General features: G+C 39.8%; 4 protein-coding genes across 4 annotated transcripts in view; 3 read left to right on the top strand and 1 right to left on the bottom strand.

Moving 5' to 3' along the window:
• Nucleotides 1-14,537, bottom strand: part of LOC146510531 (glutamate receptor 1-like) — a 441,677-nt gene that overhangs the window by 246,120 nt on the left and 181,020 nt on the right. The gene's annotated exons all lie outside the window — the stretch shown is intronic.
• Nucleotides 2,193-7,179, top strand: LOC146510542 (histone H1-like). Its single transcript, XM_085175003.1, has one exon. It carries the CDS (start codon nucleotides 2,269-2,271, stop codon nucleotides 2,878-2,880), a length of 612 nt encoding a protein of 203 aa, XP_085031129.1. The 5' UTR covers nucleotides 2,193-2,268; the 3' UTR covers nucleotides 2,881-7,179.
• Nucleotides 7,073-7,495, top strand: LOC146510541 (histone H2B 1/2). The gene has a single exon (XM_085175006.1). It carries the CDS (start codon nucleotides 7,076-7,078, stop codon nucleotides 7,448-7,450), a length of 375 nt encoding a protein of 124 aa, XP_085031132.1. The 5' UTR covers nucleotides 7,073-7,075; the 3' UTR covers nucleotides 7,451-7,495.
• On the top strand, nucleotides 8,063-14,219 carry LOC146510540 (histone H4-like). The gene is made up of 2 exons (XM_085175004.1): nucleotides 8,063-8,252; nucleotides 13,220-14,219. Exons 1-2 carry the CDS (start codon nucleotides 8,069-8,071, stop codon nucleotides 13,507-13,509), a joined length of 474 nt encoding a protein of 157 aa, XP_085031130.1. The 5' UTR covers nucleotides 8,063-8,068; the 3' UTR covers nucleotides 13,510-14,219.

Here is a 14,537-nt window from a genome sequence, read left to right as displayed (position 1 = left end):
AATACTGGAGGAAATCAGGACGGTAAGCCAATTTCTGTCTTAGCGCATTTGCACCGCTGTGTGTTTTTGTGGTCTTCTTTTGCGGCTCATTCAGTGAATTTTGGTCTGATCGTGGTGAAACTTGGTGTGTGGAGTCAGTGATAGCCCTGGAAGCTAACCAGCCTGTCTTTAGCCGGTCACACAAAGTCTGAAGAATTTCTGGTTCGGTTTTGTTTGTTTAGCGGACTTCTGCGCATTTATGTAACTGCTCGTTTAATCACGGCTTGTTTTCGGTGTGTTTGGTGGTTGTAGAAATGGTTTACATAACATTTTAGCTGAGATTCTGAGGTTTCTGTGGATACCACACATGTCTGGACTTATTTCTCAACCCGCGTTATAACCGATTAAAGTGATCTCCTCCTTTTTGCCCCCGGTACCGGGGCGTGGGGCTTAAGTGGTTAAATAATAACTGGACGTCTATTATAGAAAAAAGGTAATTTCAGAGACACTATATTCATAAATCTGGAAAAACTCAATGGAAAAAAGCAGCTACATTTTAGTTATTATTATTATTATTAGTAGTAGTAATATTACCTATGCTTATTATATACCTGTGATATTTATATTTAAATGTGAATAGAATAGAATTCAACTTTATTCTCATTGCACATGTCACAGGTACAAGGCAACGAAATGCAGTTTGCATCCATCCAGAAGTGCTTTAGCCATGATATAGATATATTACAAATATATATTAGCAATAATATAGATATGTAAGTATATTACAGAAATGGGTATATTATGGTATGTTATAGTGTACATGGTATGAGGGTATGTTATGAATATGCTACAACTATAAGTATGTACATGCTGTAGTGAGTACAAGCTATGTACAGGCTATGAACAGGATATGAATAAAAAAAACTATACAGAAATATGAGATATACAGCTATACAGAAATGTGAACTATGCAAGTTATAAACAGTTGTAGAATTAAAAATTATCCTATGTACATAATGATTATTTACACAGAATTATACAGTAGTGCAGTTAAGATAAGTGAGATATGTAGCTAGTTTCTACAGAGGCTATATAAAGTGCTAGTGGTTGTGAGTGGTGGTTCAGTCCATGTTATTATTGTGTGTTTGAGGGTACAGTTGTCCATTGTGTGTATATGTAGGTCGTTGTGGGTATGTGTATGTGGATAGTCATTGCTTCATAACATGTACTATTAGGTACATAAGCATCACCTCTGAGGCTAAAATTATCAGTGCAAGTCTGAAGCTCATGAGGTTTTAGAAACTCGAAAAGGAATGAGAATACAAAGAAAACGTAGACATAGATGAAAATATATGTTGGCTTCCCTTCTGTATCCCACAGAGAATGGGATACAGAGGGACCTTCAAATGCCTGCCTTCAAGTTGGAGCATCAAATGGCTATTTTTTTCTGTAATTTGTAACATTTCTTTCTGTCATTGCCTCTCTCCACACATTTTCTTTCTTTCTTGCTTTCTTATGAAGCAGAAAGTTGAAAGAGCCCTATAAACCGGCCTGTCTTCTTTAAACCGTCACAACTTCCAATAGGCTTCCAATGTCTTCAAATCGCGGACTCAACAAGGCTCCGAGGGGCTCTTAATAATACAATTGTGTGTTATAATCCCCTGTAATGTTCAGTATTTCTCTCAATTCGTGATAAATGTTCTTAGCAAAAGAAACTTTTAAAGCGAACAGCTCCGGTATGAAGCCTGGCTGTCACCAGCCTCCACCTTCATTAGTGTGTTTGCTGCAGTCACAATATCTTCATTTTATTCCAAACTGACTGCCAGCACGTGGATGTTTTCACTTTGAATGTGTAAAAGAACATGTGGCTCAGCTGGAAAAGTGATTTTGGTGCAGCTTTACTTGATTTGAAGTCCTTTTATGGGGTAAAAGAAGGGGCGAAGCCGCCAAGCTCCGCTGTGACTCGCCGAGGTTTCGTAGTTTCAGGGAAAAACTGCACTAAGCACCGGGGCTCAGCATGGGCTAAATTTGAAGACACTCGTGTCCGCTTGTCAGCTGCTTTACTGTCAATCCGCATCGATGCTTCTTGAGCTACTTTTTAACGTGTTTATCTGGAAGAGAAAACACAGAACACGTTCACTCAGGCTGCAAGCGAGAGCGCCGCGCTGGATTGAGTCTCCACGGTTCTCATGTTGCATTGAAAAGGCGACTCCTGCTGCGAGTTTCTCATCTCGTCTCTCGGACTCCAGTTGGATCGCGAAAGCAGCAAAGAAAGCACAAGAAGGAAAAATGGCAGAAGTAGCACCAGCTCCAGCCGCCGCTCCCGCTAAACCAGCGAAGAAAAAGGCTTCCAAGCCCAAGAAGACCGGCCCTAGCGTCAGCGACCAAATCCTAAAAGTAGTGACCGCTTCCAAAGAAAGGAAAGGGGTGTCACTAGCTGCCCTGAAGAAGGCTCTAGCTGCCGGAGGATATGATGTGGAGAAGAACAACGCCCGCGTTAAGATCGCCATCAAAAGCCTGGTTTCTAAGGGCACTCTGGTTCAGACTAAGGGCACCGGCGCTTCTGGTTCTTTTAAGCTAGGCAAGAAAACCGCTGAGGCCAAGCCCAAGAAGCCAGTGAAGAAAGCTGCTCCTAAAGCCAGGAAGCCCGCCGCTGCCAAAAAACCTGCGGCTGCGAAGAAGGCTAAGGCAGCAAAGAAGCCCGCAGCCGCGAAAAAGTCTCCGAAGAAGGCTAAGAAACCAGCTGCTGCCAAGAAACCCGCCAAGAAAGCCGTGAAGAGCCCTAAGAAGGTCGCCAAAAGCCCGAAGAAGGTGGTCAAGAAGGCACCCGCAGCCAAGAAATCCCCGGCAAAGAAGGCTGCAAAGCCTAAAGCGAGAAAGACCGCAGCCAAGAAGAAGTAAGCTGTCATCGCTGTTACGTTTGAACTCAAAGGCTCTTTTAAGAGCCACCACAATCCTACAAGAGCCTGTTCCTAAAGCCATCAGTCATACAAATTTATTGCAAGGCATGTATGGAGTCTAGAGAGGAATCAAATCTCTTCACATCTGCTATTATATATTGATTAACGAGTTTAATTATTACTTGTGCACACCTGCTAGGGTTCTAGTTAAGATTATTTAGCACATCCGGTTTTTAATGCCAACTTTCAAAAATGCAGAAACTGCATGTAAAACTTGCATCATAAAAGGAGCTTCTAGAAATTTAAGCATCTACAAAAGATTAGATCCACTAACATTTTTACTTAAGTGCTTACACACAAATTTTGCTATGTGTTTATGCATGCGTGCTGTAAAGTCATTAAAAATCTCCATGCCATACTACACTCAAGGAAAGTGGCCTCTTGGCTCTGCCCAATTAAAAACTGCTGTCAAGGGCTTTCTATTACGTCCGCACATGTGGTGAGACCTTTATTTGACTTGTTATTGAAACAACTGAGCAAGCTGAAAAGAGGTGTGCTGTGATGCGTAACATGGAATCACGTCTTTATTCTACAGAGAGTAAAGAGTAATACGAGTTAAAGGCAGTTAAGTATAATGAACGTGAATTAGAAAATATTAGCTACAGGTGTAATGAATGTTTGATGGTGGGCACCAAAGTGAACTAAATAAATACATCCTTAAATAATTAAATGGGTCAAAATATAAATATATAATGAATTAAAATAGGAAATCAATACATTTAATTATGTGTTCTGGGGACATAAGATAGATTTTCAATAAAACGAATGTCCATTTAGTGATACATTTATTTTCTTTAGTTTTGCACCCATGGCCTTCCATACAGAACCAGTGTCCAGGCCTGGTTCCTCTGAACAGAATCCCATGTTCATTGACTTCCTGAGCTACATTCAGTACATCACTGCTTCAGTCCTATAAGGAATTTAAACATTGGCTTGGTTTGTGCTATATTTGGGTGATTTTGTGTGCGAGACAGTGTGTAACATAATAACAGACAGGAAGCAGAATGTCCTCTACGTTCTGCTTTTTTTATAAATAAAATCCAGTTCATAAGCAATTCTACCCCCAGGTCTAAATAATTCTCTGTCTCTCTCTCTCTCTCTCTCAAATAAGACACAAACTTTTTTTTCCACCCCCCAAAATACATGTTCAAACCACCTGATCAATGTCGCAGAGAATTGTCACATGATATCAAATACAGTGTATCAACTCAGCTGTGCAGAGGCAAACATAATGAAGTAGTTCATTTCAAGTTGTACATTCATGCGCCTCTTCATATTTTTGTCCACCAGAGGGCAGAAAAGCATTAAAAAGCTGAGAGTAACTAACCCTTCTTCAATACAAGCTTCACTGCTTGGGATACCTTAATTTGGCCACCAACTACACTTAATAATGATGGAAATATTTTGAGCCAACCTTTTAATATTACCTTTTAATATTGTTCTTTAAGGGTTAAACTACAACAAATTCATTAAGACTGTTGTCTTCTTATCTCCAAAAGTTGATTCTGTTCATCTGGACGTAGCATTTTGTTGGAGAAACATTTCGTCACTCATCCAAGTGACTTCTTCAGTCTCAGCTGAATGCAGGTTCTTTGCCATCTTACATGCTGTGATTGCAGCCATTCCCCAACTCTCTGTGAATGGTACTCATGGCCATTGATCAGTGGTCTTTGATCAGTGGTCATGAGAATTTGCATAATAAAGATTGAGGAACTGACCTCCCAGCCCATTGTTCCTTCACTGGGCTGGTTTCAGTCATTATGCAAATGTACTGTTTATAAGATTGAAACCTGCAGTCAGCTGAGACTGAAGAAGTCACTTGGATGAGTGACAAAACGTTTCTCCCACAAAACGCTACGTCCAGATGAACAGAATCAACTTTTGGAGATTTATTTACCTGGATGATTGAGCATGCATCAAGATGTTTTCTTCTTAATGTGTTTTAATGCTTTGTGTTTTAAATAGTGCTTTATATCCCTAAAATAGTCAGCGATCACTGTCAGCATCTCTGGGTTTTTATTAGAAATTTATTAGCATGTTTTAAAGCTCAGTTTTTAAGAATCTTATGATGTAACTACTGCCAATAAGCCAGACACCAAAGAGTCAGAAAAGAATCACTCTGAGGTCAACAAAGATTTGAATGGGCATGCGAAGCTGAGGATCAGGCAGTTCTCATAGCTAGTAATCAAAATCAAATATTTAAGAAAAAACAAGTGGGAATTTACAGGATGATATCTAGATGATATCTAGATGATATCTATATATAGTTTAAAATAGACATTATTTATATATATTTATATATTTCCCATATTTATTAGTGTCTACCACCACTATGTCTGTTTGGTGGCTAACCAACCGGACATTGTAAGCTTCAGCTGAGTGTATTTTTTTCTTTTTTTTTTGTTTGGTTCACAAGAGAGGCTTTTTTTTTTTAAATTTTACCACCACTATGTCCGGTTGGTGGCTAACCAACTGGACATAGTGGTGGTAGACAAACAGAACAAGACGGCCGTAGTGATCGATGTAGCGGTTCCGAATGACAGCAACATCAGGAAGAAGGAACACGAGAAGCTCGAGAAATACCAAGGGCTCAGAGAAGAGCTCGAGAGGATGTGGAGGGTGAAGGTGACAGTGGTCCCAGTGGTAATCGGAGCACTAGATGCGGTGACTCCCAAACTAGGCGAGTGGCTCCAGCAGATCCCGGGAACAACATCGGAGATCTCTGTCCAGAAGAGCGCAGTCCTAGGAACAGCAGAGTTACTGCGCAGGACCCTCAAGCTCCCAGGCCTCTGGTAGAGGACCCGAGCTTGAAGGATAAACCGCCCGCAGGGGCGAGTGGGGAAATTATTATTTATATATATATATGTATGTATTATCAAGGTTATTGTTATTGTGCTTTTCAGTTAACAAAAAAAGTTCTTGGCTTGAAACCAGACATTATTTAAAACAAACACACAAAAAAATGAATAAACATTCTTTGTTTACAGGGAAATAGTCTATACAGTGACCTCCTTGGTTGTTTTCTGAACACCGTTGGGTACGGTGCTGGTATCCCTATCTGTAGTTACAGAGACCAGTGGTGTTATCCACAGACCAGATTATTGGATTACACATGGATTTGGTGAATGCATGGATTATTGTTCCTATAGCATTAATTAAAGCAGTACTTGTAATATTGTGGTTTGCAATGTTGCCTCACGGGATGTTTCTGAGTTTTAATCCATCTACCTGCTGCTTTTCTTTCAGCAATTGCATGTTCTCCCCGTTGTTGCGTCCCACAGTCCAAACACTGGTTAGTTTAATTGGTGATTCTAGATTGACTGTAGCTGTGAATGAGGGTGTCTGTTTCTCTGTGTCAGGTGTGCAGCTCCCCCACAAAGAATAAATGTACAGATGCAGTGAGTGCTGTTCTTCAGCCTGCAAAAGCCATTCATTCATTCTCAGCTATCACACCTCAGACAAAGGAACCCTGGTCAGGGTGTTGGTCTGTCTCAGGATGGGGCTACAGATGGTGTGGAACTAAGTTTAAACGTATGTTTATTTGAGTTGTTTATGATGCTTATGACAATGCTGAAGCTCGGAACTGGGAATCAAACCAGAACGCTGGAGGTTACTTGATGCTTTCATCTTCTTTCCTCTGGTCACTTCTTCAGAGCAAATGTACAGCAGTAACAGTATCAGTGGCACAGGTTTACATTTTTTTTTATTTATGTATTTGTTTATTTATATTAAAAGACTGAGAATCAACCTTTGCATTGTCATGCACAGGACGTAAAATGTTCAACAAATGTTTAACACTTGGTGATGAGATCATATGCAAACTGTAAGCTTTCAAAATTAATAGAAATTAAATTTTTATGACAGGGCGCCACATTTAACTGATTAATTGAACTGATTGAAGGAGGGGGGGGGGGGTGGACTTTTATCTATTTTGAAGTCTTACAAATCAGAAACTTCCAGCTTTCCTTTTTGGTCTTCCGTGTTTACACGGCACGCCCAATCTTTCGACCAAAGGCAGAGCCTCGACCAATGACAGGCGGGGATCTGCACAGCCTCATTTGCATACAGCGGAAATAAAAGAGAGCCGCTCTGCGCTGACGGGCACATTCTCTGCTGTGAAATAGCAAAGAAAGAAAATGCCTGAACCCGCCAAGTCCGCGCCCAAGAAGGGCTCCAAGAAAGCCGTGACTAAAACCGCCGGCAAGGGCGGCAAGAAGAAGAGAAAGACCAGGAAGGAGAGCTACGCCATCTACGTTTACAAGGTGCTGAAGCAGGTGCACCCCGACACCGGCATCTCCTCCAAGGCCATGAGCATCATGAACTCGTTCGTCAACGACATCTTCGAGCGCATCGCCTCTGAGGCCTCCCGCCTGGCTCACTACAACAAGCGCTCCACCATCACCTCCAGGGAGATCCAGACCGCCGTGCGCCTCCTGCTGCCCGGTGAGCTGGCCAAACACGCCGTGTCCGAGGGGACCAAGGCCGTGACCAAGTACACTAGCTCCAAGTAAACTGCAGCTCTACTCCACCCAAAAAAAGGCTCTTCTCAGAGCCACCCACTTCTTCTAAAGAGCACATGTCCACACACAATTTTAAAGTGACACGAACTGTTGAAAACTGTTTAGTACTTCAACGTCACAAACAAACAGACAAAATCAAGTATTTGTTTTATGTTGTAAAACAGCGATTACATCGTGACCAGAAGGGTCTTGATGTCCGACTTCGTTCACTGAGCTTGTATATTTTTCACTGGAGTGAATGCACGGACAATGTTCTGTGTGTGGTGGTTTCGTTTTTTTTTTTTTTTTTTTTTTTAAATTTTTTTTTCCTCCCCTTCCTTCAGTTGCGTTACACATATACACCATGTACATGGTGCTTAGTGACGTTTTCTTATCCCAAACTGAGTGAATTACAGACTAGTGCTATAGAGATAGATAGAAAATGCCTGAAGAAAGAAATTTTTAACTACCTAATATATTTGAATATATTTTTTTTTTGGGCGTTTTACAGTTGATCAGAGTGTTTAATATGAACTAAAAAGATTCTAGTGATCATTACATGTTATGTTTTTATAAAAAAAAAAAGTGAACTACTGATTACTGTTGGTGTGAGCCTCCTTGACAGACAAAATGTCAACATTTGGACAACAGAAGAGTGGGCGGAGCTTTAATCCGCCCAGCGAAACTCGTTCATACGGTTTTCTTTTACGTCCTCAGAGCACACATAAAGCCACAGGACCTGTCTCTTTGACTTCCATTCGTCTTTGGTCGGTCAAAGAAGAAAATATAACCATGAGTGGAAGGGGCAAGGGAGGCAACGTTGCCTGAGTTTATCCCTTCCCTTCTGCTTGTAGCCCTTGTGTGTTTAAACATGCCCCCTTATGTCCCTTTACCCTATGCCTCTAAATTTGGCAACCTATGGGTAAGGTTGAAATACGGTGGAGGCAACGATCCACCCTCTCGCGATTATGTGGCGGAGGAACTCCTTTTCCAATCTTCATGGGTAAACCCGCAGGACATCTATTCTTTCATTTCGTTACCCAATAGAAGAGAGTTTGAGTTGTGCTTCCTTCAAGAAGCCCCCTTACGACGGTTTTTGGAAATTCACCATACCAACTTAAATCACCCTAAGTGGAAGGAATGGTCTGTAGAATCTCCAGTCCAGCTAGAAGTCACAACAATTGTGGTGAAATTTTGGACAGGAAGAGTTCCAGACCAGGATATTGAGCTCTATCTACAAAGGTACTGTGAAGTCTTACAACCTCCTATTAAGCCGGTTGACAAATTCGGCCTATGGTACGGAGTAAGAAAATTCAAAGTACGAATGCGGAGAGATGAAGCAGGTCATATCGTTTCCATCCCTAACTCCATCTCTCTGGGCCCTTTTAATGGGCGTATCATATATCCTGGACAGGCAAACAGATGTTTTGTCTGCCAAGCTCTAGACCATCAAGTAAGAGACTGTCCTACCTGTAAGTGCTGGAAATGCGGGGAGTTGGGTCATAAAGCAAAAGAATGCCAAAATGACAGCGAGTGTTCCCTGTGCGGACTGAAGGGACACACCTTCTTTAAATGTCCCAAATCTTTTGCAAATATAACTAAAACCTCCCAGCAGCCCTCCACGAGTGCTTTTCGCACAAACCTTTCATCCACCTCAGCGTTGCTAGTAGCTTCAAATCCAACCCCACTACAAGAAAGGCTCACATATGGAAATGTGTCCTTAATAAATCCATTGGCTGTCCCTGAAGATGTTTCAGGACAAGAACCTGGTAATTGTACCACAACAAATCTTCCAGGAGTAACAGAGCCGCAGACAGACAACAACAACATAGGGGAGGATTTGATGCTCTCAGGACAACTCGAAGAAAGAACAGTAAAAAGTGGAGAAGAACCGGAAGACCAATCCTTCTCACAAACCTCGGATGCGGAGTGTGAGAGCGATGACGAGCGAAGGGAAAGCGAGGAAGACAATTCATCAGAAAGCTACCTAAGTGCAAGTGATAGTGAAGAATCACCCATTTCGTCTCCTGTGGAGTTTTCTTCTACGGATAACTCAGCAAGACGAGATGATGCGGATCCACAAACAGGGATTTTTCTAAATAAACAGCATCCCGCAATGGAGGAATTGGTCAACGAAACAACGAAAGGAGGTAGGAAAAGAAGTGTCTCGACGACGTCTTATAGCAGAGATAAGAGAAAAGACGATCGATCCAGCCCTTCGCAAGGTAATGTTGAATCTACAATGTTCCCTCTCTCTACCGAATAACCTCCTACTACATAAAAAAAAATGTGTATTCTTAAAATAATAACATGGAATGTTAGAGGGTTACAATCAGAAAGATATAGAAAAAAGAAAGTTGATTATTTATTAAAGCTAAATTATGATATTCTATGTCTACAAGAGATGAGACTGAAAAGTGACAATGATATATCTGCACTAACTCAAATGTGGTGCCCGGGGCACTCAATAATTTCAATCGGAGAGGATAGTGCAGATGGAGTTGGTATTTTTTTTAAAGACTCAAATGTGAACATAATAAAACGAAGAGACATTATCCCTGGAAGACTTCTTTTAGTTGACTGTTTTTATCATGGAGAGAAGATGCGGATCATCAATGTTTATACTGCACCTGAAAGGACAAAGAAAATGAGGCTGTTAAAAAAAATGAAGCAGCTCCTGGAAGTAGGTTTTAATTTAATAATATGTGGCGATTTTAATATTGTAACGGAAGAAAGTGATAGAGTTGCTACAACGCCTTTTAAGATCAATCGTGAAGGTAAATTTTTAGCGCAAGTTTGTACAGATGCTTCCCTTAGAGATCTCTATAGAGTATTACATCCCACAAAGATTCATTTTACTAGATTTGACACAAATATCAAAACTAGAATAGATAGGATCTATATTTCTTCTTCAATACGCGCTCTTAATTATGACACCTTTATGACTGATCTATCTGATCATATGATTGTTAAAGCTACAATGCAGTGTGGTCTTGACTATCATAAAAGCTATTGGAAATTAAATACGGCATGTTTGAGGAATCTAGCGCTAACACAAGAACTAAAAGGTGAAATTAAAAAAATATTGCAATTAAGAGTTCTGGTAAGTTCTGAGATAGAACTGTGGGATTTGCTTAAAAGCCGATTGAAAGATTTCTTCAAATTCAAATGTCGGGAGTTAAATCATGCCAAGAATATGAAATATAATGAAGATGTAAAAACATATATACGTCTAAAATCTAAAAAAAGAAACGAAGAAGAGGAACATCAGATGGATGAGTTGAAAAAAGAAATAGAATTGATAAATAATGAGTTATTATTTAATATGCAGATAACAGCAGGGTGTGATAGAAATGGAAACACTGACTTTGCGATTGTCTCTGGTCAGAGGAGACGTGGTAGCAACTTTATCCCCTCTATTAGGGATGGAAGCGGAAAATTAACCGTCAATGAGAGCGAGAAAAGACATGCTGTCAGAGAACAATGCTCATCCATGTTTTCTGCATTATCTTCAGACAGTAATGCTTTACGATCATTGTTAAATGTTATTGAACCTCTTGAACCTTCTGTTTTTGATCCACTGCTTGGGGTAATAAGAAAAGAAGAGGTTGCAGCTGCTATCGAGCAACTGAATAACAATAAAACTCCGGGGCTAGATGGTCTCCCAGCTGAGTTTTACAAGTTGGGTATAGAGGAAGTAAATGAACTTTTAACCTTAGCTTTGAATTCAGGGCTTGAAAAAGGAGTATTATGTGACTCTTTCTATGTTGGTCTGATGTGTTTATTATATAAAAAAGGAGATAAAAGTGATATAAATAATTATAGACAATTAACAATAATGAACGTTGATTACAAAATATTAGCTAAAATAATAATGAACAGATTAGAAGATATATTAGACAAAATTATTGTGAAGGAACAGACATGTGCTATAAAGGGTCGCCAGATGTGGGATAATCTGTGCACCCTGAGAGAGGTAATATACTCCAGAAGAGACTCTGATTTTTTTATTCTTGGCTTAGATCAAAAGAAAGCATTTGATTATCTCTCCCATTCGTATATATGGGCAGTTATGAAAGCCTACGGGATGCCGGACAGTTTTATCGCCATGGTAAAATTATTATACAAAAAATCCATCATACAAGTCAAGGTAAATGGAAGTTTGACTGAACAATTCCATGCGTCGTGTGGAGTGAAACAGGGATGCCCGCTAAGCGCTGCTTTGTATGTTTTAGCCATCAATCCTTTATTGAAACTAATTAATAAAGACACTAATATCAAAGGATATTGTTTTAACGATGGCTATAGAGTGACAGCTATGGCTTATGCCGATGATGTTACGGTTATCATTAGGAACCAGGACGAGTTGGACAGGTTACTTTTTCACCTCAAACAATATGAATTGGCATCAGGTGCAAAATTAAACCCAGAAAAAACAGAAGGCGTGTGGTTCGGTTCCTCATTACAAAAGCCGAAAATAAACATACAAGTTAATGATGAAATGAAAGTCTTGGGAATTTGGATCAACAAAGGGGACCCCTGTTTGTTAAACTGGTCCAAAAAAGAATGTGAAATTAAAGAAGAAGTAGCTAAATGGGAAAATAAAAATACTAACTATAAAGCGCGAGTTAATATAGTTAAAACCCATATAGTATCTAAACTTCTTTTCCTTGCCACGGTTTTTCCTCCTCCTCATAAATCACTTTTGATTTTAAACAAATTGTGTGTTAAATTAATATGGGGAACAAATCGTGAGGTAACGAAACGAGCCTTGATGTACAAAGGCAAAGAGTGTGGTGGATTGGGTGCGCCAGATCTCCGCATCACTTTGAGAATTCCGTTTATTAAAAATGTTTTTAGTGCTCTTAATAGGGGGACTCCGTGGGTTAGAGCTGATGTAGCACAATGGAAAAAATTAAAAGGTAGGGCTAGATCCAATGTACCTTATTATAAGCTTGTTTTTGGCGACACTGCAGAACAATGGAAAAACTTTAACATTAACTGGACACAAGTATCCACTAAACAAGTGTATAGTACAATTAACAGTAAAAATAATGAAGGACAGATAAAATATAAGGGCGTGGGCGTAGAAGAATATCCGTTAATAGTCAAAAATATCTATGACAAATTAATATCTGAAAATATGAGAGATACAGTGTGGTTGATCTCGGTTGGACGCCTCCCCGTTAGAGCGGTGGTTCAGTGGAGCTGTTATGTTACCACCAAAGAATGTCCTATGTCACGATGTGCCGAAGATGAAACCCTTGAACATTTACTGTTATCCTGTTATAGAACAGTAGAGATTAGACAACAGATGACTAAAGTGGGGTTTGAAATTGAAAACAACATACAAGCTATAAAATATGGTCTGTTTAAAGAAAAAATGTACGACAGTAAAAGACGCCTCTTTTGGCTTATTATGTGTGTCATTAACACCCACATTTGGAAAACCAGAGCCAAGGTGGTCATTGAGCAAAAAATGATAGATAGTGTGGCTGTGTGCAAAAATATTCTTGCAGACCTGAGAAGGAGGAAAACTTTAGAGCAAAAAAAGAATAGCCCTTTACCTTGGGATCTTTTAAAAATATAATCAATGTTAAATGTTTGAGTACTTTGGGGGGGGGGGGTGTAAGTTAACTTTTGTATTAATGTATCTATTGTAAATTATTATGTGTATTGCCAAATATTTTGATGCAAAGTTTTGTTTATGTATTGTTGCTTGTGAATTTGCCATGAATTTTGAAAATAAAGGCTTTTAAAAAAAAAAAAAAAGCAAGGGAGGCAAAGGACTTGGAAAAGGAGGCGCCAAGCGTCACCGTAAAGTTCTCCGCGATAACATCCAGGGAATCACCAAACCCGCCATCCGCCGTCTTGCTCGCCGTGGCGGAGTGAAGCGTATCTCGGGTCTGATCTACGAGGAAACTCGCGGTGTGCTCAAGGTGTTCTTGGAGAACGTGATCCGTGACGCCGTCACTTACACCGAGCACGCCAAGAGGAAGACCGTGACCGCCATGGACGTGGTGTACGCCCTGAAGAGACAGGGCCGCACTCTGTACGGTTTCGGCGGTTAAGCTCATGCACACCAACTGAAACAACCAAACGGCTCTTTTAAGAGCCACACACCTCCCTTTAAGAGCTTTCTTCTAATGCGATGTACTGTTTATAATATGGCAACAGAAGAAATCTCGCATTTAGGACATTCTTTATTCAGCAAATCAAGATTATGTTAAACTATAACTGGTTCAGACACTTGCATTTTGTTTTTCATTCGACTTTGCTCGTTCAGAGAAGGAACTGTAACAATGAGTGGAAGAGGCAAGGGTGTAGTGATGGGATTTGTCTTTCGGTTCGGCTCACTAAAAAGACCCGGCTCTTGAGGTTGTTTTGTTGCTTTAATTTATTATTAACAATAATATTAAATTATGCAGAAAAGGAATTACTAACGTAAAAAGTGGTTTTATTTATGTTTATATATAAATTTATACGGTGGCCCCTAGAGACAAAAACACGTACAAACTCCAAAACACATTTCTAGCATGAACTGAACTTCCAAAGCAGAGCTACTAGATCACTTACACAATTCAAAGCATGTGTGTATCGTTTGTGTATTTATACAAAGGCACTCATATATTCAAATAATTTAAAAACAATGTTCATTTACCTGTTACTACCACACACCAAATCCGGTCGTTGGTACTTGCTGGCTTGTGTAGCCACTAGGTAACAAAAGCTCAACACTGCGCCTAGCATTCTGGAGCACTTCTGTTGTCTTTTGTACGTGTTTTGAGTTTTTATGTGCTTCTGAGTTTTTACGTACTTCGGAGTTTGTACGTGTTTTTACATGTTTTGGAGTTTGTACGTGCGTCAGAGTTCGTACGTGATTTGAAGTTTGTATGTGCTTTGTCTGTAGGGGCCACTGTAAATATACTTTTATTTATTCACTCCACATAAAATTTAATAAATAAATCATAATACAAAAATCAACTATTCACATTTCAACTTTTAACTATTTAAATTTTTCCTTTTACAAATTTAAAGTGAAACAACGCAAAACACTGCAAACCACTGCAAACCACAACACAATTAAATATAAATTATA

The sequence above is a fragment of the Neolamprologus multifasciatus genome, chromosome 10, assembly GCF_963576455.1.
Source record: "Neolamprologus multifasciatus chromosome 10, fNeoMul1.2, whole genome shotgun sequence".
NCBI lineage: Eukaryota > Metazoa > Chordata > Actinopteri > Cichliformes > Cichlidae > Neolamprologus > Neolamprologus multifasciatus.
The sequence above is the reverse complement of the archived record's forward strand: the minus strand, read 5'-3'. Positions and strand labels throughout refer to the sequence as shown.

Coding starts and splice junctions, on each gene's coding strand:
- LOC146510542 (XM_085175003.1), top strand. CDS start 2,269: ATGGCAGAAGTAGCACCAGCTCCAGCCGCCGCTCCCGCTAAACCAGCG.
- LOC146510541 (XM_085175006.1), top strand. CDS start 7,076: ATGCCTGAACCCGCCAAGTCCGCGCCCAAGAAGGGCTCCAAGAAAGCC.
- LOC146510540 (XM_085175004.1), top strand. CDS start 8,069: ATGTCAACATTTGGACAACAGAAGAGTGGGCGGAGCTTTAATCCGCCC. Junction 8,253..13,219: donor GAGTGGAAGGGGCAAGGGAG/GCAACGTTGCCT, acceptor AAAGCAAGGGAG/GCAAAGGACTTGGAAAAGGA.